Raw genomic sequence first — 27,524 nt, forward strand, 5'->3', positions numbered from 1 at the left:
GCTTGCAAGATAAGAAAAAGCTAAAAAAGTTTATCATCACCAAACCAGCATTAAATGAAATGTTAAAAGGTACTGTTTAAAAAGAAAAAAAAATATATAGAAAAAATATAAAAAATAAAGTGGCATTGAATACTTATCTGGGGGGGGGGTGTCGGTATAGGGGGATACATGGTGATTGAAGGAGACTTGACTTTGGGTGGTGAACACACAATAAACAAAGTGTACAGATGATGTGTTGTGGAATTGAGCACCAGAACCTGTATAATTTTAACCAGTCTCATTCCAATAAATTCATTTAAAAGGGAAAGAAAAACACAATGAAATCTAAAAAACAAAATAAACAAATGAACAGAAACAGGCTCAGAGAATATTTTAATGGTTACCAGATGGGAGGGCGTTGGAGAAATGGATGAAAAGGTGAAGGGAATAAGAAGTACACATTGGTGGTTACAGAATAGTCATTGGGATGTAAAGTACAGCAAAGGTAACATAATCAATAATATTCTAATAACTATGTATGGTGTCATATGGGTATGAGATTTATTATGATCACTTATTAAGTTATATAATGTCTAATCACTGGGGTGTACACCTGAAACTAATATAATATTGTATGTCGACTATAATTGAAATATAAAAGATGATTTAAAAAAACTGAAAATATTTAATAAAGTTACTATTTTTGTCTTATCTATAAAAAGTACATATACATAGTTTAGGAGGAAATTATGCATTAGAAGAGGAATTAGAATGATGCAGGAAGAAATTAAGTAAGAGGAGGTGTTAAATGACTTTGAGAAGTTAAAACTGCTAATGAATAATGGAGATGTAATTTGGTTTGCTGAACACAAAGGCCCAGGGGAAGAATTAGAATTAAAGAATTAAGGTAGTAGGAGACAGAACAAGTTCCAAGACTGGGGATGGGAGCCATTAAAGGCACAAACAGTATTTTTTGGTTTTGTTTTTTCTTTAACTATGTTTAACACAGAACTCACAGAAACAGCAGATAGTGGTTGCAGGAGCTGAGAGGTAGGGGAAATGAAGAGATTATGGTCAAAGGGTACAAACTTCCAGATCTAAGATGAATGAGTTCTGGGGATCTAATATACACAAGGTGACTATAGTTAACACTTGTACACTTGAAAGTCACTATAAGAGTAGAACTTTAACGTTCTTACCAAAATAAGAAACCAAAAGGGTAGTTATGTGCAGCAAAGGATGTATTAACTAACTTCTTGTGGTAAACATTTCACAACATATATGTGTATCAAATCATCATGTTACCTTAAATTTATGCAATGTTAAATGTCAATTATATCTCAATAGTATTGGAGGGGGAGGGGAGGATGTTTTAATCATAGTCATTCTCAAATCCCACTTCCCAATTTGATTAGTTTTAGAAAAGCTGTTTTCTAATGTTGCACAAATGTTTTATTTATTTTAACTATAATATGAAATTTCACTTAATGTTTAAAAGTGATAATTAACATAAAAAACATATTGTCCAGCATATCACAGGCCCATTGTGAATGCTCCAAAATACCTTCTTGCAGCCAAGAGAGGGCTAATGGCCAGTACACACTGCCATACTTTTGGTATCAGAAAATTCCTCTTATAAAAAATGTGTCAAAGATGCTCAAATACTTTCCACATTAACTTTAAACAAGGTACATGAAGATAAGTGCCATCACAACAGATCTTTCCACTTTCAGTAATATACTGCATAGTGTTTCTGGTGCTTAAGTGTCTCTCAAATGTCAGCTGTAGAGATGCACTAGCAGACTGTCATTCTACCGCTAGGAGTTTCTTCTTGAAGTCATTCACTAATGCACATCTCTTTACACACCAAGTATGACTTTCTTCTCTTATCCCCAGGTCACCAAGCCAGGAGGTGTGTGTGACTCTTACACTAGAGGCCTGGTTCACAAAATTCATGCACTGGGGGGAGGGGTGGGCCAGGGGAGCCGTCCCTCAGCCTGTCCTGCGCCCTCCCACCAGCAGGCAGACATCCCCCTCGCAGTCCAGGATCCCTCTCACAGTCAGGGACCCCTCACTGCTTTTTAGCATTGTCGCTGAGGCAGGAGAGGCTCCTGCCACCGCAATTGCACTTACCAACTGTAAGCCCGGCTTCTGGCTGAGTGATGCTCCCCATGTGGGAGCACACTGACAATCAGGGGGCAGCTCCTGTGTTGAGCATTTGCCCCCTGGTGGTCAGTGCTCATCATAGCAACTGGTCATTCCGCCGGTTGTTCTGCCGTTCAGTCGATTCGTATATTAGGGTTTTATTATATTAGGATTATTCACCCTCCTGTTCCTCTTCTTCCTTTTCCACCTACCCTATTTTAACAGACATCTACTGACCAGAAATAATTTAGAAGCATAAACTATCAGGGCTGAAAGATGCATCATACAGTCAAGTGTTCAGCAAACTTTTACTTGTAAAGCGCCCAAGTAAATATTTTGGTCATTGCTACAACTACTTGCTATTATAGTGTGAAAAGAACTACAGACTGACACAGACAATCTGTAAACAAATTTGCACTGCTATGTTCCAATAAAACTTTATTTACAAAAACAGAAGGTTGGTTGGATTTCGACTGTGGACCACTGTTTGGCAACCTCAATTTTGTCTATCCTCTTCTTTTGTTGTTAATCCTCACCCAAGGATATTTTTTTCCATTGATTTTTTTTTTTTAGAAAGAGTAGAAGGGAGGGAAGGAAGGGGAGAGAGAGAGAAAGAGAAAAATATCAATGTGAGAGAGACACATCGATCAGTTGACTCCTACATGTGCTCCAACCAATGCTGGGCTTTGAACCTGCAACCCAGGCATGTGCCCTTGACTGGGAATTGAACCCGTGATCTTTGGGAGAGCAGGCTGACACTCTAACCATAGTGCAACACCAGCCAGGCTGTCTACCTCTTTTGAATATCTCTACATCAGTGTTTCCCAAATGCACCCTTTAAGATATTACTGAGTCTGAGGCCCTGGTCAGGCAGCGCAGTTGGTTAGAGCATCACCCTGATATGCCAAGGTTGCAGGTTTGATGCCCAGTTATACAAGAATCAACCAATGAATGCATAAATAAGTGGAACAACAAACTGATGTTTCTCTCTCTCTCTCTCTCTCAAATCAATAAATAAAAAATTTCACAAAAGGTATTACTGGAGAAACCAAGATGGCAGCATAGGGTAAACACCTAATTGTTGCCTACCACAACAATTTTGAAACTACAACTGGAAAACAGACCAGACATCGTCCAGAACCACCGGAAAGCTGGCTGAGCGGATGCTCTACAACTAGAATAAAAGAGAAAGGGACGCTGAGCTTCGGGAGCTGTGGAGGTGCGGAGATCTGTGAGCGCCGAGAGGGCGGGCGGCTGAATACATGACTGGCTTGCTCGCGGCACGTGGAGAGGACGGGCACCAAGTGCGCAGCTGGCTTTCTCGTTAGGGAGGAAAACAAAGCCTCCCTATTACACTGATTTCCAGGGCTGGTCGGGGAGAGGCCAGCCTGTCTGGCAGCAGGCGAAACTCGAGAGCAGCCTTCTCTCAGAGGGGCGCAGCCATTGTAGCGGGATACGGAAAACAAGGCCCTCTTAGGGTGGGGCTGACGGGAAATCAAAGCTTGTCTGCACCAACCTGAGACCCCGCCCCATCCAAGCCAAGCACAGAAGCCCTCCCAGTGGCTATCTTTCTTGTTCGGGATAAAAACAAAACCTCCCGACCGCACTGATATCCAGCTCCAGTCGGGGAGAAGCCAGCCTGTCTGGCAACAGGCGAAACTCGAGAGCAGCCTTCTCAGATATTCGCGCAGCCATCACCGCGGGACATTAGGGCGGGACTGACGGGAAACCAAAGCTTGTCTGCACCACCCTGAGACTCTGCCCCATCCAAGCTGAGCATAGAAGCCCTCCCAGTGGAGACACTGCTGATACTCACAGCCAATTAGCTTGGAGATCAACTCCCCCAGTGATACCAACAACAACCAAAGCTTAACTACAAGACTGCACATACAGCCCACAAAGGGGTGAACCAAGAGGATCCACCACAGGTAACTGCGGAGGCTGAGCTACTGGGCCCTATAGGACACCTAGCACACAAAGCCACTCTATCAACTCAGGGAAGCAGCTAAAATGCAGAGACAAAGAGGCAGGCCACAATTAAAGGAAATGGAGGAAAGCAAAAGACTGGATATAGAGTTCAAAACCAGAGTTATAAGGTTTTTCAAGAATTTCCTAGAAAAGGCCGATATATTAAACGAGAACCTCGAGGACATGAAAATGATCAACTAGAAATAAAGCATACACTGACTGAAATAAAAAATATTATACAGAGACCTAAAAGCAGACTAGAGGATCGCAAGAATCAAGTCAAAGATTTGGAATACCAAGAAGCAAAAAACACTCCTCTGAAAAAGCAAAAAGAATACAAAAAGTTGAAGATAGTGTAAGAAGCCTCTGGGACAACTTCAAGTGTACCAACATCAGAATTATGGGGGTCCCAGAAGAAGAGAGAGAGCAAGATACTGAAAACATATTTGAAGAAATATTGACAGAAAACTTCACCCACCTGGTGAAAGAATAGACTTACAAGTCCAGGAAGCACACAGAACCCCAAACAAAAGGAATCCAAAGAGGACCACACCAAGACACATCATAATTAAAATTCCGAGAGCAAAAGACAAAGAGAGAATATTAAAAGCAGCAAGAGAAAAACAGTTAGTTACCTATAAGGGAGCACCCATACAATTGTCAGCTGATTTCTCAACAGAAACTATGCAGGCCAGATGGGAATGGCAAGAAATATTCAAAGTGATGAATTGCAAGAACCTACAACCAAGATTACTCTACCCAGCAAAGCTATCATTCAGAATTGAAGGCCAGATAAAGAGCTTCAGATAAGAAAATGCTAAAGGAGTTCATCACTGCCAAATCAGAATTATATGAAATGCTGAAAGGTATTCTTTAAGAAGAGGAAGAAGAAGATAAAGATAAAAATTATGAACAACAAATAGGTAACTATCAACAAATGAATCTGAAAACCAAGGGAATAAAAAATCTGATGAACAGTACTAACTAGTGAATATAATAGAATCAGGGGCATAGAAAGGGAGTGGACTGACAATTCTCGAGGGGAAAGGGGAGTGGGGGATGTGGGAAGAGACTGGACAAAAAGCGTACACCTATGGAGGAGGACACTGGTGGGGGGGTAAGGGCAGAAGGTGGAGTAGGAACCTGATGAAGGGGAGCTATGGGGGAAAAAAGGAACAATTGTAATAATGTGAACAATAAAGATTTATTTTAAAAAAGATATTAGTCAAAACAGATTTGGGAAACAGTATATATACACATTCTATTTTACTCTTAGAGATTCACAATGCTAATGAATGCTAAGGAAAAGAGGCTCAAAGTGGGCCCATTTTCATCCTTCCTTCTTCAGGCTGCTCAAGCCTTGTCCTTGTAGTACCCAATCAATAGATATCAGAATTTGAGGTCTACCAAAATTTGCTGTTTACTTTCTGCAACACAAACTACTTAATATCTATCCATATTTTTTGGCAGAAGATCCTCACAATTGTGTTTAGTGTCTTTTCTAAATTTCAGCACTGACTGAAATGTGGCTTTAGGTATTAAGTTTAAAAATATATTTAAAAAATATATGTATTAACATTTTGTTGGAGCTGTTGTTTGCAAATATCTTCTCCCCTTTGGTTGGTTACCTTTTTGTTTTGTTAATGGTTTCTTTTTAGTCATGGTGGCCAAGACATGGAGACAACCCACGTGTCTTTTAACTGATGATTGAATAAAGAAGATGTGGTATAGATATACAACGGAATACTACTCAACCAAATGAAATACTGCCATTTGCAGTAACATGGATGGACCTTGAGAATATCATGCTATGTGAAATAAGTCAGAAAAAGCTGAGAACCATATGATTTCACTCATATGTGAGATATAAAACTGAAACTCATAGACACAGACAACAATATGGTGGTTACCAGAAGGAAGGGGTGATGGGAGGGTGGTAAAGGGGGTAAAAGAGGGCCAAACATATGATGACAGAAGATGATTTTACTTTGGTTGGTGGGCACACTGTTTAATATACAGATCATGTGTCTTAGAAATGTACACTTGAAACCTATATAATCTTATTAACCAATGTCACCTCCATAAATTTAATTAAAAAAAAGGGAAAACCTTTGAGGCTTATAAAAATAATATATAATTATTTTAGAACGTTAAGAAAATATTTCTTTGGTTACCCAAAGATAACCACTGTTAACATTTTGGTGTGGGAATGCCAAGATGTGTATGTACAATTTTTAAAACTAATTTCAGATTATTTAGTATAAGCTTTGTATTTTACTTTTCTACTTGACATTATATCCTGAGACTTTCCTGGCATCATTAAAGTGTTCAAAGACATGATTTTTAATAGTCAAATAACTTTTCCATCATAAAACTGTATTATAATCATTATAACTACTTCCTCTATTTTGGGACATGTAAGTCATTTTCCTATTCTTCCTCTCCTTATCCCTATTTTTTTTCTTTTAATTACTAATGGTAATATTAATAGTCTTTGCCCAAATCCTAAAAGAACAATGGGTTGAGTCAGAGTGAAAGACACAAACCTTATCATATCCTAACCAGTCATCTATACTAATAAAAGGGTAATATGCTAATTAGACTAGGTCAACCGAACATCTTCCAGTCGTCTGGTTCTCCTTCCAGACAAAGCCACGGTGTCGGGGACCAAGGCAGAGGCCGTTAGGGGCGATCAGGCAGGCAGGCAGAGGTGGTTAGGGGCAATCAGGCAGGCAGGCAGAGGCCGTTAGGGGCGATCAGGCAGGCAGGCAGAGGTGGTTAGGGGCAATCAGGCAGGCAGGCAGTGGGGTTAGGGGCGATCAGATAGGGAGGCAGAGGTGATTAGGGGAGATCAGGCAGACAGGCAGAGGTGGTTAGGGGCGATCAGGCAGAGGGGGTTAAGGGTGATCAGGCAAGGAGGTGAGTGGTTAGGAGCCAGTGGTCCCAGATTGCAAGAGGGATCCCAGATAGGAGAGGGTGCAGCCAGGCTGAGGGAACCACCCCCATGCACGAATTTTGTGCACCGGGCCTCTAGTTATAAAATAATATGAAAAGATATAAAATCTCTATTATTAGTTAAAAATGACATCTCACTAATTTGATTTTATATCTTTGTGAGGTAGAACATCTATCATGCTTAGAAACTATATCTTTGCTTTATTGTGAATTATATATTTACTAGAGGCCTGGTGCACGAAATTCGTGCATGGAGGGGGTTGTCCCTCAGCCCAGCCTGTACCCTCTCCAATATGGGACCCCTCAAGGGATGTCCGACTGCCTGTTTAGGCCCGATCCCAGGGCAGTCGGACATCCCTCTCACAATCCAGGACTGCTGGCTCCCAACTGCTTGCCTGCCTGCCTTCCTGATTGCCCCTAACCACTTCTGCCTGCCAGCCTGATCACCCCCTAACCACTCTGCTGCCAGCCTATTTGCCCCCAACTTCCCTCCTCTGCCGGCCTGGTTACCCCTAACTGCCCTCTCCTGCAGGGCTGATCACCTCCAACTGCCCTCCCTTGCAGGCCTGGTCCTTCTCAACTGCCCTCCCTTGTAGGCCGGGTGCCTCCCAACTGCCTCTCCGGTTGGCCATCTTGTGTCCACATGGGGGCAGGATCTTTGACCACATGGGGGCAGCTATATTGTGTGTTGCAGTGATGATCAATCTGCATAGTACTCTTTTATTAGATAGGATAAAGGCCTGGTACAGGGGTGGGGGCCAGCTGGTTTGCTCTGAAGGGCATCCCGGATCAGGTGGGGGTTCCCTTGGGGTGTGGGGCGGCCTGAGCGAGGGGCCTGTGGTGGTTTGCAGGCAGGCCACGGCCCCTGGCAACGCAAGCAGAGGCCCTGGTTTCTGGAATTTATTTTCCTTCTACAATTGAAACTTTGTAGCCTGGAGTGGAGCCAAGCCCGGGGCTCCCTCCGAGGCTGGTAGACATTTGTGTTGGGGTTATAATTGAAACTTTGTTGCCTTAAGCAGTTGGGCCCGGCCAGGGTGTGCGGAAAGCTTTGCTTCCCGTTGCCGGCGGCAACCCTGGCCTGCTCTCTCAAGCTCCATTCTGCCGCCATTTGTTTGAATTTACCTTCTATAATTGAAACTTTGTAGCCTGAGTGGAGGCTTAGGCCTGGCAAGGGCAGTCAGAAAGCTTGGCTTCCTCTGTTACCTAGGAAACCTTGCTCTCTGTGGCTGTAGCCATCTTGGTTTGGGTTAATTTGCATGCTCGCTCTGATTGGATGGTGGGCGTGGGTTATGGGCGTGGCTTGTGGGTGTGTTGGAGGTATGGTCAATTTGCATATTTGTCTATTAATAGATAGGATGTAAGTTCTTTTATCATATTGACCTATGTGTTCTTGTTATATTAAATTTCTATAATTCTTGAGCTATTCTTCTGTAGCTTGCCTCCTCTGTAATTTAATTAAGGTTTTTCTCATATTTTATATGTAGATTTAAATTTTTATACCCCATAATACCAACTTTCATCTATATTTTCTTTTATGTCTTTTAAGTGTAAAAATGAATGGCAAAACACTATCTTTCAGAAGTATGTAATTTAATTTTTTTCCAAATCCCCACTTACCACACTTTCCGGCGTATAAGATGACTGGGCGTATAAGATTTTCCTGGGTTAAAAAGTTGTTTTATACGCCGGAAAATACGGTATATTGGACTATATTGATGCGATTACGTATAATGGATTAGATATATTGGACTACTGTATTTTCTGGTGTATAAAACTACTTTTTAACCCAGGAAAATCTTATATGCCCAGTCGTCTTATACGCCGGAAAATAGGGTAATTCTTCATGGATCATGTAATGTATGATCCTTTCAATCCACACCAATTTGTGATTTCACTTTTCCATACATTCAAAAATTGTGAAGTGCTAGTTTTGCTATATAAACTTCTTTTCTCAACTCCTTTTAGGCTATCATATTTTTAAAATTATGTACACAAGACTGAGATTAAAGAGACAATTATTAAAAATCAGCAAGATAGAACAGGTTCTATTAGAAATCTAAATTAGAGAAAAACAGTAAGGAAATAAATGCTATTTCTAAGTAGATAAAACAAGATGTTAAGGTGTAAGTCCACAGAAAATAGTGGTGATTTAAGGCAGAAAGAAGAATTTCCTGACCATTAAGAAAAAACACATTGCAAAAAAATTATCAAAAGATTTAATAATCTATAAGAGATCTTCTAGAGGACATTCAGGAATGAACTTTAGATGAATAAGGCATTCCTCTAAAGCAGGCGTCCTCAAACTACGGCCCGCGGGCCACATGCGGGTGTTTTTGCCGTTTTGTTTTTTTACTTCAAAATAAGATATGTGCAGTGTGCATAGGAATTTGTTCATAGTTTTTTTTAAACTATAGTCCGGCCCTCCCAACGGTCTGAGGGACAGTGAACTGGCCCCCTGTTTAAGCTTTTGCACTCGGATGTCGAGTGTGACTCGACACGGTTAGCATCGGTAGCAGCTCTTTTTATACTCTTTGAATGTATCAATAATTTGAAATATAAAAAAATCCAAATAAATAAGTTTGTATGAAAAGAAACTCCAGTTTTTTATTCTACTGCCGCGCTTTGTAAAATCTGGGGTATTTAAAAATTTAAATCCCGAGTAGAATAAAGGAATCGAGAAAAAAGCGAGTGCAAAGGGTTAAAAAGTTTGAGAACCCCTGCTCTAAAAGGAGAAAAAAAAGGCACAATATCCTTTAAGTCTATCCATGCTGTTGAAGATGGCAAGGCTTCATTCTGTTTTCATGCTCAAGTCATATTCCATTGTATATGTACATCATTTCTTTGTCCATTCATATATTGCTTCCATATCTTGACTATTAAAATGCTTCAATGAACATATGCGTGATAAATATTTATTGACATGTTATTATTCATAAATTTCTTTTTATTCCCTTCTTTTTCTTCTTAAAGAAGATCCTTTAACATTAACATTTCTTTTAACTTCTTGGCAGTGATGAACTCCTTTAGCTTTACTAGTATCTTGTCTAAGAAGCTCTTTATCTATCCTTCGATTATAAATGATAGCTTTGCTGAGTAGAGTAATCTTGGTTGCAGGTCCTTGCTTCTCATTACTTTAAATATTTTGTGTCAATCCCTTCTGGCCTGCACAGTTTCTGTTGAGAAGTCGGCTGACAGTTTTATGGACGTTCCCTTGTAGGTACCTAACCACTTTTCTCTTGCTGATTCTAAGACTTTCTCCATCTTTAACTCTTGGCATTCTATGTTTTGGTGCGGGCCTCCTCGGGTTTATCTTGTATGGGACCGTCTCTGCTTCCTGGACTTGTAGGTCTATTTCCTTCACAGGTTAGGGAAGTTTTCAGTCATTATTTTTTTCAAATAGGTTTACAATTCCTTGTTCTCTCTCTTCTCCTTCCAGCGTCCTCATGATAAGAATGTTGGTACACTTGAAGTTGTCCCAGAGGATCTTTAAACTATCCTCTTTTTTTTTTTTTTGCTTTTCTGATTGACTGTCACCCTGTGTTTGTTTCTATGAATTAGGTAGAGCTGCTTTATCTCCTGGTTTTGGTAGAGGGGCCTTCTGTAGTAAATGCCCTGTAACACCCAGTGGTGTAGCCTCCCTGGAAACCCAGGCTGGGCACTCCAGGTGCACCCCCCTCAACCCCCGGTGGACTGTGTGCACCCTTCTGCCATCATTGAGCCTTGACTATTGTCCATGGAAGGGACTTACCACCAGCGTACTGACTGTGTGGACTGGCAGTGACCACAGCAGAAAACCTACTGTGCAGGGGCTGACTCTATGGAGCAGGGCTCATTTCAATGGGGCTCTGATGTCCACTGAATCTGCCCCTTGAGTGGGTCAATAGTGGACGTGGTTAGGTGGTGCTTTGATGCAGTATGAAGCTGTCTACTGAGTACACTAGCTCTGGGACCTCCCAGGAAGTGCACGCCACGGTCAGCTGCTGCTGTGCACTGTCCGGGGTCACCTGGCATGAGCTACAAAGTGATCTGCAGATGGCTGCTACTTGTGTTGGGCTTGGAGGTATCTGGTAGAAGCCAAGCTGTGAAGCAAGGCCAAATGCTGCTGTTGCCAGGCCTAGGGCTACTAAGCAAGAGGTAAGAGGTATGCAGAGGCCAGAGAGATACTGTTTGAGAGATTTTAGAAAAGTTGGCAGCATGAGCCAAGACAGCCCATTTGTATGGAAAAGGCACTGAAAAGGGCTTGGGTGGGCCTGCAAGTTGGGTTGGGCAGGGTCTCAGGGAAAACACCAGGGTGGGGCTAACAGTGTTAGCCAAGTTGATAGAGAATCAGATATGGGTCCCTGTGGACTCGGTCAGGGGGAAGTCTCAGAAAAAAAAAAAGGCTTCTGCCAGCACATCTGTCTGGGAGAAAACCGCACCCCCCAGCCTTGCCCTGAAGCCAGACAATTCAGTTCTTCCCCATATATCCCTGGCACCTTGCACACTGCTGCTCCAGTGCTGGAGCTCAGAGCAAGTGTTCCGAGTAGGTGTGTGGGCCCTTTGAGAAGGACTCCGGGAGCCCTCTCTCCTTCAGCCACTATCTCCACTGGTTTTCACAGCCACAGGCTTTGGGCACTAGAACCCTGGGCTGGAAGTTCTGATGTGGGGTTGGGACCCCTGGTTCCTTCGGGTGGGACCTCCTTAGTGGTTCCATGTCTCTGCCCCTTCTATCAGTCTCCATGTGACTCATGTGGTTGTTCTATAGCTTAGCTGTAATTCTGAGGTGGCTGTGGGAGGTTCTGAGTAGCATTAATCTATGCCGTCATCTTGACCCAAAAGCTCCAAACTTAACGTGTCTTAAACTGATACTTTCCCTCGCTAAACAAACCAGATCCATTATCTTCCTTTTGAAGTTTATTGGCATAAAGTTGTTCTTAATATTTCCTTATATCTTCTTAAAGTATGCAAGAGTTGTAATGATGTCCTCCCTTTCATTCCTGATACTGTTAATTTGTGTATTTCCATTTTTCTTTATCGGTAAGGTTAACACATTCCAATTGATCTTTTCCAAGAACCAACTCTTGCTTTCATTTACTTTGTGTTTAATTTGATTTGTTTCTGCTTTTTATTATTTCCTTCTTCTGAATGCTTTAGACTTAATTTGTTCTTTATCATCTAGTTTTTAAAAGGTTCCTTCAAAATACTATTTTATCTACATTGTATAAATTTTGATGAATTGTGTTTTCATTTTCATTCAGTTAAAAATAATTTAATATCCTGTGTGAATTTGTTTTTGACACCTGGGTTATTTAGAAGGGTGTTTAATTACCAAGTATTTGAGGATTTTTCTGGATTTCTGATATTGATTTATAGTTTAATGGCATCAATGTCAAAGAATATGCTTTGAATGACTTTTAAATAATCTTAAATGCACTGAGATTATTCTATAGACCTGAATCATTTACATTTAATGCAATTATTGGTATAGATTTAAACCTACCATCTTGCTAGTTGTTTTTTATTTGTCTCATTTATTCTTTGTTTCTTTTTACTTCTCTTTCTTTACTTCTTTTAGATTTAGTAGTTTTTAGGATCCCTCTGTATTTCCACTATTCATATGTTATGACATTAGTCATATCTATTCTTCTATTTTTTAGTGGTTTCCCTAAGGTTTATAATATGCATCTTTAATTTAGCATAGTCTACTTCAAATAATATTATATGACTTAACATGTAATATAAGAATCTTACAATTTATTTTCAATTCTGTTATACTCTGCTCTGTTTTTATACATTTTAATGTTATATGTACTTTTTTTCTTTAGACCAAAGATCAGCAAACTAGGACCTGTTTTTGTAAATAGTTTTACGGAATAGTCATTGTTGTTTGATTTAAACGACTGATTTTATGCTACATACAAGGGAAAAAGTAAGTAGTTGTGACAGAGACTGTTTGGTTCACAAAGCCTGAAATATTTAGTATTTAACCCTTTACAGAAAAAGACTGGACAATTATCTCTTAGAGTTATTAACATAAGAAAAAAAGAATTTTAAATTTACTTTTTTATTTTGAAAACTCTTTGGCCTGCTTTGTTTCTTTATGACACCCACCACCCACCCTGTTTCTGTTAGCTATCATACTATTTCTGTCTAAAGAACTTCCTTTTAACATTTCTTGTAGCACAGTTGAATTTTTTTCAGCTTTTGTTCTGCAAGGTCTTTATTTCACTTTCCTTTTTTTGGTTAATTCTCACCTAAAGATATATTTTTCTTTTTTTTTTCTTTTTTTTTAGAGTGGAAGGGAGAGAGGGTGAAGGAGAAGGAGGGGTAGAAAGAGAAACATTGATGTGAGAGAGACACATTGATTGGTTGCCTCCCATATGTGCCCCAACCAGGGCTGGGGATTGAACCTGCAAACCAGATACATGCCCCTTGACCAGGAACTGAACCCATGACAATTCGGTGTGTGGGCCGACGCTTTAACCACTGAGCATGACCAGGGCTCGCTCACTTTCATTTTTAAAAGGTATTTTTACTGAGTATACCATTTGGGTTGACTTTTTTCCTTTTCAGACTTTTAAGTGTTGCTCCATTGCCTTCTTTCTTGTACCATTTCTGGCAAAAAGTTTGTTGTAATTTTTTATATTTGTTTCTGTTTAAAAGTTTTGGCTGCCTTCAAGATTTTCTCATTATGTTTAGTTTCTGGTACTTTAACAATGATGTGTACAGGTGTTTCCTTCTTTTAGTACCAATACTACTATTGCCACTATTATTGCTATTGTTTTTAGCCTACTTGGAGTTGTCTGAGTTTCTTTTTGAACTTGTGATATTATCTCGTTCATTTTTTTATTTAAAATTTTTGACCATTATCTACTTAAATATTTGTTTTGTTCTTATTCTCTTATTGTGAGACTCCAATTTACTTATGTTAATACCATCTGATATGGTCCCATATTAGATGCTCTGTTTGTCCCTCCCTCTTTTTATTTCAGTTTAAATACTTTATATTGAATTATCTTCAAGTTGATAGACTATTTCTTTAGCTGTGTTGAGTCTACTTAACAACCTGAAAGAATGCTTCATCTCTGCTATCACCCTCTTTGTTGTTTTTATAGTTTGTTTGTTTTTCCATTGGTTGTGGAGCTCTATCGTTCACCCACCTTAAGAACAAATGCAAGTATTTTCCACTCTTCATGGTTTCCATCTTCCTGTAAATTTCTCAAGTTATCTACCTTATCCATTAAATCTTTAACATACTACTATAATTAATAATTAAAGTCCTGCCCTAGCTGGTTTGGTTCAGTGGATAGAGCATCAGTCTGAGAATTGAAGGGACCCAGGTTCGATTCTAGTCAAGGGTATATGCCCAGGTTGTGGGCTTGATTCCCAGTGTGGGGCATGCGGGAGGCAGCCAATCAATGATTCTCTCTCATCATTGATGTTTCTCTCTCCCTCCCTATCCCTTCCTCTCTGAAATCAATAAAAGTATTTTAAAAAATTAAAATCCTTATATGATAGTCATAATATCTGGGTCTCCTGAATTAGTTCTATTGATTGCTTTATCATCTCAACAATGGGCCAGTTTTCCCTTGCTGTTTCTGTCTAATAATTTTTCATTGATTTTTTTTGTTTTGTTTTGTTTTGAGAGATAGAGGAAGAGAAAGGGAGAGGCAGAGGTAGTGGGAGAGGGGAGAGAAGCATCAATGTGAGAGAGAAACATTGATCAGTTGCCTCCTGGGACTGAACCCAAAACCTGGGTATGTGCCCTAAACTGGAATTGAACTGGCAACCTTTCGATGCATGAGAATGAGCAATGATGAGAATCACTGATTGGCTGCCTACTGTATCCAACCAACTGAGCCAGGGCTTCAATAATTTTTTATTGACTGCTGAGCATGGAGTATAGAACAGCAGCAACCGAGATTAGTATTTACACTGGGAAATTAGCATGCCTATTCTTCTGTCAATTGTGGAGGGGTTTAGTCAATTTAGACAGGAATTGAGCCTGATAGAGATTTTACTGTTGTCAGTTACTTTCAGCACACCACAGGGGTCTAATTCTTCTACTGCTAGACTACTACTGTCATGTGCTTAAGGTAAGAGTTGAATTGGAGAGTTTTTCTCAATTTTCCACTCAGCTTTCACCCATTCCTGTATCCTTATATCACAGAGGATCTCTCTCCCTGTTCTTGACCTATACCACCAGCAGTAGAAAGCTTGTTTGTCACCTGGTGGTGGCACATGGTTAAAGAAGGTGGGATTTTCAGTTGTCCTAGTCTAGTGTCAGTATTGGGTCAGCCATGCAGCTTTCCTTCCTATGGCAGCCAAAATCTACTTTGTATTTGTGTTGGTTTTCAGTGCTACCCCCTAGGTACTGGTGTAGGATACAGGGGTCCAAAACAGTTTTCTGCATCTCGTTCAGAGTAAAGGGTCTTCTTTTCTATAGCAGCAATGCATCTTTGGCTGTGTCCTGGGGACCAGAGGGTTCCTCCCCACAGAAGAAGAAGGATTTTTGCTTCTAATCTTCCTCGAGAAATGTATCAAATAAGGTTTTCTGCCCATCCCCCATTTTTTGAGGCTTAAAGGAGTCTGAGCAAATAAGAGGGACTTTGTGCCTCTATCCCAGCAGCCACAGATCACCTCCTTAATCTCTACATGACTGAGTCCCTGAGTCTCCACCTTGCACCCAGTCTCAATAGTAAATATCCAGTTGAGCCCCAAGGAAATGTATTTGAAAGCAAGTGTGAATTCCTCTCTTATCAGAAGCCCCAAGATATTCCAAATTAGTCCATACCTAGTCTTTAACAATCAGTTAAAATTTCAGCTGATTTCTTCTTATCTACTTTTATTGCAGCCATCTCTTTTTCTCCTGCCCTGCCAAAGACAAAACAATTCATGGCCCATTCTTTCGGGAAGAGGGTTGCCAACTCTTTGGAATTTAGTTTAATGTACTTGGTTGCTTTGCAAGCTCAGCTCTCCAATGAACTCAGAGAAATTATGACTTTGTAAATCACCCACCTTTTTTATTGTATGTGAGGGCGAGAGGTTCTGTGCACATTTTTTACATTCTGAGTACAAGCAGAAGTCCCCTTCCACTTTGACTCACCTTTTTATATCTTTGTAAAGTCATCACCCAGATAAAAGTTTAGAAGTATCTCTGACTTTTCTAAAATGTTTAATATCCAATCACAGTTGATAAAGTCTGAATTAGATAAATCACTAACATATCTTTATTAGGATACTTTTTTTTTACTATTTCTCTAGTATAAATACTTGTCATCTTTCAATGGTCTCTTACATAAAAAAATATTCCTTCAACCAGCCTCCTGAAATTTGTTTTCTACTTAGACCTGACTGTATCATCAGACTGCCTTATTACAGTATTGCTTTGATGTTTGTTTGTTTATTTATTTATTTATTTATTTATTTATTTATTTATTTATTTATTTATTTTTCAAAGAGGAAGGGAGAAAAGCAATGATGAGAATCACTGATTGGCTGCCTCCTGCACACCCTACACTGGGGATCGAGCCCACAATCCGGGCATATTCCCTGACCAGGAATCGAACCATGACCTCCTGGTTTATAGGTCAACACTCAATCACTGAGTCACACCAGCCAGGTGCTTTGATGTTTAAAATCTAGGCCATGAGCAATCTGATCCTATTCTGCCTTTATAGGCCACCTTCCTACAGAAACAGGTACTCCTTTTAGCACCTGGAAATGTTATCATTCAAGGGACACTTTCCATGAAAAAAACTTCCCTCATCATACAGACAGAATTCAATTGTACACTGCTTTATTTATACTAGAAAAATAACACTTTTATCATACATATCTCTTACACCTCTCCAGAAAGGCAGAAATCAAATCTTATATTTTCTCTTTTAGCTTTCCTACATAAATATTTATCTTGCAAATTAAAATAGCAAAATTAATAAAATGACACTTTCCTTCCCATAACCTAAGTATCCTTAATGTATGCCTGACAAGGGAACTAAAAAATTTCACCAGCCCACAAAACACTTTTTTCAAACGTCTCAAGAAGGGAAAAACACATGCTACAACCATAGTTATTATGACATTTGAGCATTTTCAGAGGATTAGTTTAGGGACTCTTAGCATAGCAAACCATTTATATTATTAGAGTTAAATCTATAATGGTAACCCCAAACACAAATATGCTAAAATCCCTTTATTTAGCTCCACGTAAATAACCCCAAGAAAGTCACAAAGTTTACTAAGGAAAATCACTGACACTTAAAAAGAAATAAGGCTATCTACCTTATTAGTTTTCTTAGTGCCTTAATTGGTAATCATATTCAGGCATTTTGCCAAGATGTGAAGGCAACATGGCTTTTACTAAATCATTTCCAATGAATAGGGAAAGGAAGACAAATGAAGAAAAAGAGAAGTATAGTGAATGCCTTTTTATAATAGTACTATCAAATACATTTTCAAGAAATCCTATATAATAAAAGGCTAATATGCAAATAGACCAAACGGCGGAATAATCGGAACCACGGAACAACTGGTCACTATGACGTGCGCTGACCATCAGGGGTTGTGCGTGGAACATGGCGGGCGTTGGCCGTGGCGGGATGGTGGAGCGGGTGAGCGGGGGCGCCAGACCAAGGTGGGGTGCCGGTTGCTGCCATCGGGGCAAGCCTCTGGCGGTTACTGAAAATTCTTTGCTCCAGCACACGCTCTGGTCCTGCCCAGTGCTCGCACCTGCTGCTGGCGCTGGCCACGCTCACTGCTGACGCCAAAGCCACTGCTCACACCCACTGCCATTGCTCGGCGCCATCAGTGGGTGCAAGAGGCAGCTGCCGACCCCGACTGCCCCTCAGGGCTTCTCCACCTCTCCCGGCTCCTGAGAGAAGATCGGGGCCAGCAGCCGCCTCTTGCACCCGCTGCCGGTGCCAAAGCTGTTACTGGCACCCGCTGCCAGTGCCCAGTATGGGTCCCAATCGTTCGGTGCCATCAGCGGGTGCGAGTGGCGGCTACTGGCCCTGATCACCAATGAGGGCTTCTCCGCCTCCCCTTGCTCCTGAGGGGCGATCGGGGCAGCAGCAGCCACTCACACCAACTGCTGGCACTGGCCCCAATCACTCTGTGCCTTCAGCGGATGCAGGTGGGGCCGGTGCCATCAGTGTGTGGGAGCGGTGGCGGGAGCGGGGCTGCCGGCAGACAGGGAACCAGAAGCCACAGCAGGAGGGGCCAGGCGGCAGTGCAAAAGATGGGCTGAGACCACCTCTGTGCCTACTGCAGCCTTGCGGCCTACAGTTCCTCTCAAGGTGCACAAATTCGTGCACTGGGCCCCTAGTAGCATATAAAAATCCTATATGCTATTTTAGTGAAAACCATTAGCAGGTACCATTTTTGCCAATTAGCTTTTCTGGCTAGGCTATGTGGCTGGAACCACAGTGGAACCTGAACTCACTTGACTCAGACACTAGAGCAGATGTCTAATATGGCATCTTTTTCATGCATTCTTAAGAAATGCAAAAAATGAAAAATGCTTTTCTTACTAAAATAAATAATAGACCCAATGGGTATCTTTATCAACTTAACACAGAACTGCTATCCAATAACTCAACTTCTAGTAATTCAGTATGAGAAAGTCATATAAAGAAATTCAGCATAGCACTGTTCATAATAGTTAAAAATAGAAAAAACAGTTTAAATGCTAACCAACAGGGAATCTATACTAATAAAAGGGTAATATGCTAATTAGACCGGGTCAACCAGACATCTTCTGGATGTCCAACTTCCTTCCGGACAAAGCCACAGTGGGGGTGGGGATGGGGGCTCAAGACAGAGGTGGTTAGGGGCGACCAGGCCAGCAGGGGAGCAAGCAGTTAGGGGTGAGCAGTTAGGGGTGAGATCAGGCTGGCATGGGGGAGCAAGCAGTTAGGGGGCGATCAGGCAGGCAGGGGAGGGCAGTTGGGGGCAATCATGCCAGCAGGGGAGCCAGCAGTTAGGGGTGAGCAGTTAGGGGTGAGATCAGGCTGGCATGGGGGAGCAAGCAGTTAGGGGGCGATCAGGCAGGCAGGGGAGGGCAGTTGGGGGCAATCATGCCAGCAGGGGAGCCAGCAGTGAGGGGTGAGCAGTTAGGGGTGAGATCAGGCTGGCATGGGGGAGCAAGCAGTTAGGGGCCATCAGGCAGGCAGGCAGGCAAGCAGTTAGGAGCCAGAGGTCCCATATAGTGAGAAGGATGTCCGAGGGGTCCCAGATTGGAGAGGGTGTAGGCTGGGCTGAGGGACACCCCCCACCCCCCGTGCACGAATTTCATACACCATGCCTCTAGTCTTTTATATAAAACAAAGTGTATATACACTATTCAGCAATGAAAAATGTTGGCACAAATCTCTATTTACATGGAAAGATGCCATAGCATACTGCTGCAAAAAAGCAGGTTATAATTCAATAGAGGCCCAGTGCATGAATGCGTGCATGGGTGGGGTCGATTTGACCGGCCCCAATTGGGGCCAACTGGGGGCGGGACTGGTGGGGGGTAGGGAACGCAGGCAATTGGCCAGCCAGCCCGCCTCCAGTTGAACTCCCATTCGAGGGAACAATTTGCATATTAGCCTTTTATTATATAGGATAATCACCTGTGTTCACCTGCAATACTCCTAAGTGACAGGATTTGGAGCATGTGCCAGTTAGCAGTTTATTGCCTCTCAGCTTCAAATTCATACCGTATTGCCTGCTCTGCAAAAATAAAGCTGCCCCTTTAAATGTTTTTCCTTTGCCAACTGACACAAGAGTTACACTTTTATCAGTACAGGTGCTGGAGGCTACTTCCAACATCCCAACATTCAGGTGGTTTTGTAGCAGAACAGTAGACACCCCAGCACACTAGTCAGTGGGTTTTGAGCATATTTCCACTGCAAGCAAGATAGCACAGCCACTTCTCTGTCATCCAGGGAACCATGGCCACACCCTCTCCAACATGGTCTAAATCTCAGCCCCAAAGGATAATCTTCCTGAACTCTCTCTCAGACCTAGGGGTTGTAGCTGCTCCTTCTATCTGCCATTCTTATATTTGTTAAAGTTCTCTTCATTTCTTTCTAGCCAACCCCTTGTTACTCCAATTTCCTGTTAAGAGTTAATAATTTTATTATATTAAAGAATATTTAATACTTTTTAGTTTTTGAAATTACTGTGTTATTTCCCCAGAACTGACCCTGACTGAAATAGGGTGAGGTTCCTCCCTTTTTATTTTTCAATGTTGTATGAATTTATAAAAAAGTATTTTTTGTGATAATCACAAAAGGCAAGTTAATTTTATTTTGGAAAAATTCAATGCAAAATTAATATTGCTTTTAGTTTTCTATTTTAATAGAGTAGAAATATATTTGTGAGACTAAAATGATTGAATTTTGAAGAACATTCGTTTTTGTAAGACTGTAATTATTCAGTTTTCCTTTTTTAACACCAATTTCTTCTCAATATTAGCTAAAATTGTGTTTTTGTGTCATTTTAAACTACAGAAATTATTTAGACAGCTATTTTTTCTCTTGTTTATGCCATATGTTGCCCCTTACAAATTAGGTCATTAATCATTAGATAACCTGAAGTGATAGGTACTAGTTCCTCAAATATATAGTCTTCCTCTTCCCTCTTATTATTTCGGTCCCTCTTACCATGTTCAAGGATTATCAGTTGGGCTCCAGCTTGTGCATTTCCAACATCATTCTCAGCAATGCATTGATAGAACCCTTCGTCTGACTTCACCAGACCCAAAACTTGAAGATTATGTTCCTTCTGAAGAAGAAAAACATATACAATTTTATGATTCAATTGATAAACAGTCCAAAATCCCAAGTATATGCTTTCTCTGGGAAGAAAAAACAAGTGAAATTGTCCGATTCAGGTACTGAATATTATCCACCTACGCACATGTTAACTCAATTTTACTGACAAGGTACTGACTTAAACTGATTAAAACAGGAAACACCGTCATTAACAATTAAGAACTTAATACTTATGGAAAGTTGTACTCTCAATGTTTCCAAACTTACATCTTCGCTTTGAAAACTATCTGGCATGCAGTACCTTGTGACCGTAGTAAAAGTCTAAATTTGTGACTTCTAGGCATTTTTTAAATATTATTTTTAGTATCATTAGCTCTGATAGATTAGGCCAGTGATGGTGAACCTATGACACGCGTGTCAGCATTGACACACATGGCCATTTCTGATGACACACGGCCGCTCAAGCGGCCGCATGCCAAGGATGAAACATTTGCTGCTCCTGAGGATGAAACATTTGCGAAATAATGTTTTTTTCCTCAAAGTGACACACTACCCGAGTTATGCTCAGTTTTTTGGCAAAGTTTGACACACCAAGCTCAAAAGGTTGCCCATCACTGGATTAGACTATACTAAGTTAAATTAGGTTGCATATACACGAAGTTTTCCTTAAACTATAAAAAAAACTACCCACACTTATATGGATGTCAAATATAGTTACTGTTATTGATATGGTTTTAAGATTTTTAAAAATACTAAGAGTAAAAAATGCTACTTTAACCATAAACATTGCTTTTTGGTTACATTTAAATATTATGAATTACTTTTTGTAACTTATGAGAGTGTAAATTTTGAAAACAGAAAATATACACCTACATATATAAGAAACTTATAATGACAGGAAGTCTTTAACAACCATAATTACTTCTGATTATTTCTATGAATGTTATGTATTTAAAGATATGTCATCAATCTTTGCTACTAAAACCTAGAAAATTTGATTACTAGGATGTTAGATAATAATAGACAATCTTTATTAAAAACTAGGGGCCCAGTGCACGAAATTCGTGCACGGGGGCCGGGGGGGGGGGGTTGTCCCTCAGCCCAGCCTGCACCCTCTCCAATCTGGGACCCCTTGAGGGATGTCCGACCCAGTGGGATCGGGCCTAAACGGGCGGTTGGACATCCCTCTCACAATCCAGGACTGCTGGCTCCCAACTGCTCACCTGCCTCTTCCTGATTGCCCCTAACCACTTCTGCCTGCCAGCCTGATCACCCCCTAACCACTCCACTGCCAGCCTAATTGACACCTAACTGCTCCCCGGCTGGCCCGATTGCCCCTAACTTCCCTCCTCTGCCGGCCTGGTCACCCCTAACTGCCCTCCCCTGCCAATATGGTCACCCCCAACTATCCTCCCCTGCAGGCCTGGTCACCCCCAATTGCCCTTCCCTGCTGGCCCAGTCACCCCTAAATGCCCTCCCCTGCTGGCCTGGTCACCACTTAACTGCCCTCCCCTGAAGGCCTGGGTCCCCCCCCCCCAACTGTCCTCCCCTGCCGGCCTGGTTCCCACAAACTGCCCTCCCCTGCAGGCCTGGTCATCCCTAACTGTCCTTCCTGCTGGCCTGATCACCCACAACTGCCCTCCTCTGCAGACCTGGTCTCCCCCAACTGCCCTCCTCTGCTAGCCTGGTCATCCCTAACTGCCCTCCCTGCTGGCCTGATCGCCCACAACTGCCCTCCCTTGCTGACCTGGTCCCCTCCAACTGCCCTCCCCTGCAGGCCTGGGTCCCCCCAAACTGTCCTCCCCTGCAGGCCTGATCCCTCCCAACTGCCCTCCCTGCTGGCCTGATCGCCCACAACTCCCCTCCCCTACAGGCCTGGTCTTCCCACAGCTGCTCTCCCCTGCAGGTCTGTTCCTCCCCAACTGTCCTCCCCTGCAGGCCTGGCCCCCACCAACTGCCCTCCCCTGCAAGCCTGGGTCCTCCCCAACTGTCCTCCACTGCAGGCCTGGTCCTCCCACAACTGCCCTCCCCTGCAGGCCTGGTCCCCCCACAACTGCCCTCCACTGCAGGCCTGGTCTCCCCTGCAACTGCCCTCCCCTGCAGGCCTGGGTCCCCCTCAAGTGCCCTCCTCTGCCAGCCTGGTCACCCCCAACTGCCCACAACTGCCCTCCCCTGTAGGCCATCTTGTGGCGGCCATCTTGTGTCCACATGGGGGCAGTTGGTGCATGTGCACGCACGCACGTGCACACATAATAATCATTACCCAGAAAATGGTGGCAGCTGTGTTTAACAGTGCTAGAATGTTTAGCAGGAATACTAGACCTAGTACTATTTGCTATGTGATCTTATATAAGCTACCAAAATATTTCTGGGCTCAGCTTTCCCATCATCCAATGAAGAGATTATATTCTGTGTTAATTTTTCTATCTTTGTTGGCAGCATATAAACTGGTGTATATAAGATATCAAGTCTCTTAATAATTACATTCAAAGACATTTAAAGGTTTCAGAAATAAGTGTCCTTCTTTTAAAAAGTACTTACTACAATCTTAAAGTAATCACTTGGGATAACCATATCCCCATTCTTAACCCACTTCACAGTTGGAGTTGGTTTCCCAGTCACTTCACATTCAAATACAATATCCATAGATTCATGAGCATATATATTAGTAGGCTGCTTCAGGAATTCAGGTTGGGCTTTAAAATAGAAAGAAAATGAAGATATTAATGAAAATAAAAATAGGTAGTTATTCATATTTCAAGCAATTTTTTTAATCCCAGAATTCACAGGTGTTTTACTTATTTGAAGTTTTCACATATTTTTATAAAAACATAAATATATTTTTAAAATATATGTCAGGAACACAATATCTTTAAAAATTGACATCTGGTGTAACTAGAAGAATAATTTTAATTTTTAAGATAATTTCTGAATTTCCTTGTTTGTTTTTGTTTTGTTTTGTTTTGTTTTTTAAATATATTTTATTGATTTTTTACACAGAGGAAGAGAGAGGGATAGAGAGTTAGAAACATCGATCAGCTGTCTCTTGCACACCCCCTACTGGGGATGTGCCCGCAACCAAGGTACATGCCCTTGACCGGAATCGAACCTGGGACCCTTGAGTCCGCAGGCTGATGCTCTATCCACTGAGCCAAACCGGTTTCGGCGAGTACTGTGCATCCTCAAACAATTAAAAATGGAACTTCCATTTGACCCAGTGATCCCACTTCTAGGAATATATCCTAAGAAACCTGAAACACCAATCAGAAAGAATGTATACATCCCTATGTTCATAGCAGCACAATTTACAATAGCTAAGATCTGGAGACAGCCCAAGTGCCCAACAGTAGATGAGTGGATAAAAAAGCTGTGGTACATTTATGCCATGGAATACTATGCAGCTATATAAAAAGACCTCTTACCCTTTGAAACAGCATGGAAGGACCTGGAGAGTAATATGCTAAGTGAAATAAGCCAACCAGAGAAAGACAAGTATCACATGACCTTACTTAAATGTGTAATCTAATAAACAAAATAAACTAATGAACAAAATAGATCCAGAGACAGAAGCATGGAACAGACTGCTAAATCTCAGAGGGAAGGTGCGGGTGGCGGGGGTGGGGGTGGGTATGGTTGGGAAGAGATGAACTGGGGACCTTATATGCATAGCCCATGGACACAGACAACTGTGTGAAGGCCTGGGAGGGCTGGGTGAAGGGTGGAGGAGGGTCAATGGGGAATAAAAGGGAGGAAATTTGTCATACTTTCAACAATAAAGACAAATTAAGAAATAATAAAAGCAAGCAATAATTTATTGAGTGCAGCAAAAATATACTTAGGAAAGTGAAACAAGGAAGGGCATAGAAGCAACAGGTAGCCTAGCTGGGCTGTCTTAGCTCACTGGTAAGTCAAAGAATAGGGGGCCTTGGAGACAGGTTCAGATGGTTAGCCTAGGACGAGCTGTTGCTGACCATTCTTTCCCTGGTTGCAAGGTGACCCTGGCTAGCGGTTCTCAACCAGACCCACAGGTTGAGAACCGCTGCTGTAGAGCCTAAGACCATCAGAAAACACAGATATTTACATTGCGATTCATTAACAGTAGCAAAATTACAGTTATGAAGTAGCAACGAAAATAATTTTATGGTTGCGGGTCACCACAACATGAGGAACTGTATTAAAGGGTCGCGGCATTAGAAAGGTTGAGAACCACTGCTTTAGAGGTTAGGGGATTCATGCCTGTGGGGGAAGAAGAGGAGGAAGGGAATGGCACAGACGTGCTCCCTGTAGGGAGAGTGCCCTGGAACTCAGCTGCTGCTACCCATTGCTCCCCTAGTTGCAAGTCTCATAGGGACCTTTAGAGGTTAGGAATATGTGCAGGCAGGGGCGGGGTGTGGGGTACAGGGGGTAAAGGAGGAAAGGAATGGCATGGGTATACTCCTGGGAATTAATAAAGATGATAAAGGCAATGTTTATAAACATGTGTGCACATAAAGGTGGCAATTATTACCTCAATTCTATAAGTTAGAGTAATGGTTCATCTTTTTCCAGAATAACCTTTTAAAATATATTTTTAAACCAAATTTCTTTTATAATAGAAGTCAACAAAAAACAAGGTGCAAAGGAAAAGATGAGTAACAAAATAGCCAGAAACATCAAATCATTCTAGTTGTCACATTTCACAATTTCAATACAAAGTCTCACTTAACAATTGTTTGCTGAAAATCTATTATGATAAAAATTCATTAAGACCAGTCCATGTTGATAAGAACCCAGTCTAGTAGTATTGGGAATAAGCACATAAACAAATCAGTGAGAGACACTGCTGGCAAATAGATAGCTATTTTACGAGACATAAAATTTACCTGGGGGTATCAGGATGGTTATAGAAAGCTTCACAGAGGTGTAATGTTCAACTAATTTTAAAGGATTATGAGGAAATTTTAGCTGGGGGGTGAGAGGATACAGGGGAACAGAGCTATCAAATAGCACAGAATATTCAGGAAATTATATGCAGTTTGGTAACGATAACTCTATTTTTATCCCAGGTTCAGGTGGAACAGTGCCAAGGTTTATTTACTTAAGCCTTATAACAAGTCATTTAACTGATTAAAAACACTAAGACACAGGTAAGTTAAATAACTTAGTCAAATTCACATAGCTAAGTAAGTGACAGATATGAGACTAGAACCCATGCATGCTTGGTCCAGAGACTGCTCTTAACTAACTTCTCTGTGGTGCCTCAGTTAACACTGAAAAAGTTGACTTCATATGTAGGGTGTGGTTGTGTTTTGTACACATGCTATGAAGAGTTTGCTTTTATCCTAAATAAGCCAAGAGAACTGAGAGTTCTAATGAGGAGAGTATAATATTATAACTAATCAGGAAGTAAAGGGAAGTGAAATTATGAAGATAACTGTCAAAAAAGGGGAGATCAATGTGTTAACATAGATAGAGATCAGACACAGTAGAACAGATGAATATAAGTAGAATGTTAGGTTGTGACCAGAGAAAGATGGGAGAATTTAAAACTTTCATTGTAAATTTGTTCAGTATTGACAAACTCAAGGAAGTGGCCAATTTGGAATTTATCAACTTGTGCACAAAAATACAAATGGAAAATTTTCTTCTTTTGGGGGTGAGGAGAGATATGTATCACAGACTATTATGAATGTTCTAAGAGAAAAAGAAAAATTCCTGTTTCTTTAAAAACAACAACTCATAACCCATTTAAAGCTGAGATGACAGGAAATACATGATGGGCTAATTCACGTCACAGTATGTGTAGAAATCCCAGGAGTTAATGATAAAACAATAAATTTGAAATATTTAACAGATGAAGAATGAACTTACAACCTTTTCTGCATTAACACTCACTATGGAATTTCCTGTAGTTATAATTTCTTAAAAAAATAACAAGTCAGACAGGATGACTATATATATATATATATATATATATATATATATATATATATACATACATACATACATATATATATATAACTATGTAAATAAATATTTTATATTACATCTTATATAGATGTAGATATATAAAATTTCCAACCATTTCTCATAAACTGCTTTCCCCATCAGGAAAATAAAAATACTTTCAGTTATTGGACAAGTTTCAAAATAAAATTTTCCAAAATTTTTTTGTATGTAATGACTTATCTGTAAACAAAAAAGGGAAGACCTCATGTGACACACATTAACAGTACAGCTTGAATTATTGTTAACCACCACCACTTAGATTAAGAAATAGAACATTAACACACCAGAAGCCACACTGTGTAACATTCAGTCACTCCCCTGCCCTTGTTCTGATTATTCTAATTTCTAAAACCATAGATTAGTTTTGCCTATTTTTGAACTTTATAAAAATGGAATCATGTTTTTATGTGTGTGCCTGGCTTCTTTTTTTCAATGGTGCTTGTGAGATGTATCCATGTTGTTGGAATGTAGAAGTGGTCTGTCAATTTTCACTGCTGATGAAATGCCACAGTATGATTAGAACACTATCCATTCTACTGTTGACAAATTGTTTCCAGCAGTTTTGATTTACTGTAAATAAAGCTGATGAGACGATCATTGCGCACATTTCTAGTAAGTATATACCTAGAAACACAACCATTGTGTCATAAGATATGAAGCATGCAGTTTCAGTAGATTCTGCCAAACAGTATCTAAAGTGGTTGTATCCATACTAGAGGCCCAATGCACGAAATTCATGCAAGAGTA

General features: G+C 41.0%; 1 protein-coding gene across 7 annotated transcripts in view; it reads right to left on the bottom strand.

Moving 5' to 3' along the window:
• The window catches only part of NEO1 (neogenin 1), a 360,999-nt gene that overhangs the window by 171,349 nt on the left and 162,126 nt on the right, over window positions 1-27,524 (bottom strand). For all 7 annotated transcript variants that reach the window (XM_054716716.1, XM_054716720.1, XM_054716721.1 and 4 more), the window contains 2 exons: window positions 23,331-23,485; window positions 20,679-20,799 (listed from right to left, as the gene is read on the bottom strand). In XM_054716716.1, the coding sequence (XP_054572691.1) occupies window positions 20,679-20,799; window positions 23,331-23,485 (276 nt within the window). The remainder of the gene's footprint in view (window positions 1-20,678; window positions 20,800-23,330; window positions 23,486-27,524) is intronic.

Source organism: Eptesicus fuscus, chromosome 5 (genome assembly GCF_027574615.1).
Source record: "Eptesicus fuscus isolate TK198812 chromosome 5, DD_ASM_mEF_20220401, whole genome shotgun sequence".
In the NCBI taxonomy this organism is placed as follows: Eukaryota; Metazoa; Chordata; class Mammalia; order Chiroptera; family Vespertilionidae; genus Eptesicus; species Eptesicus fuscus.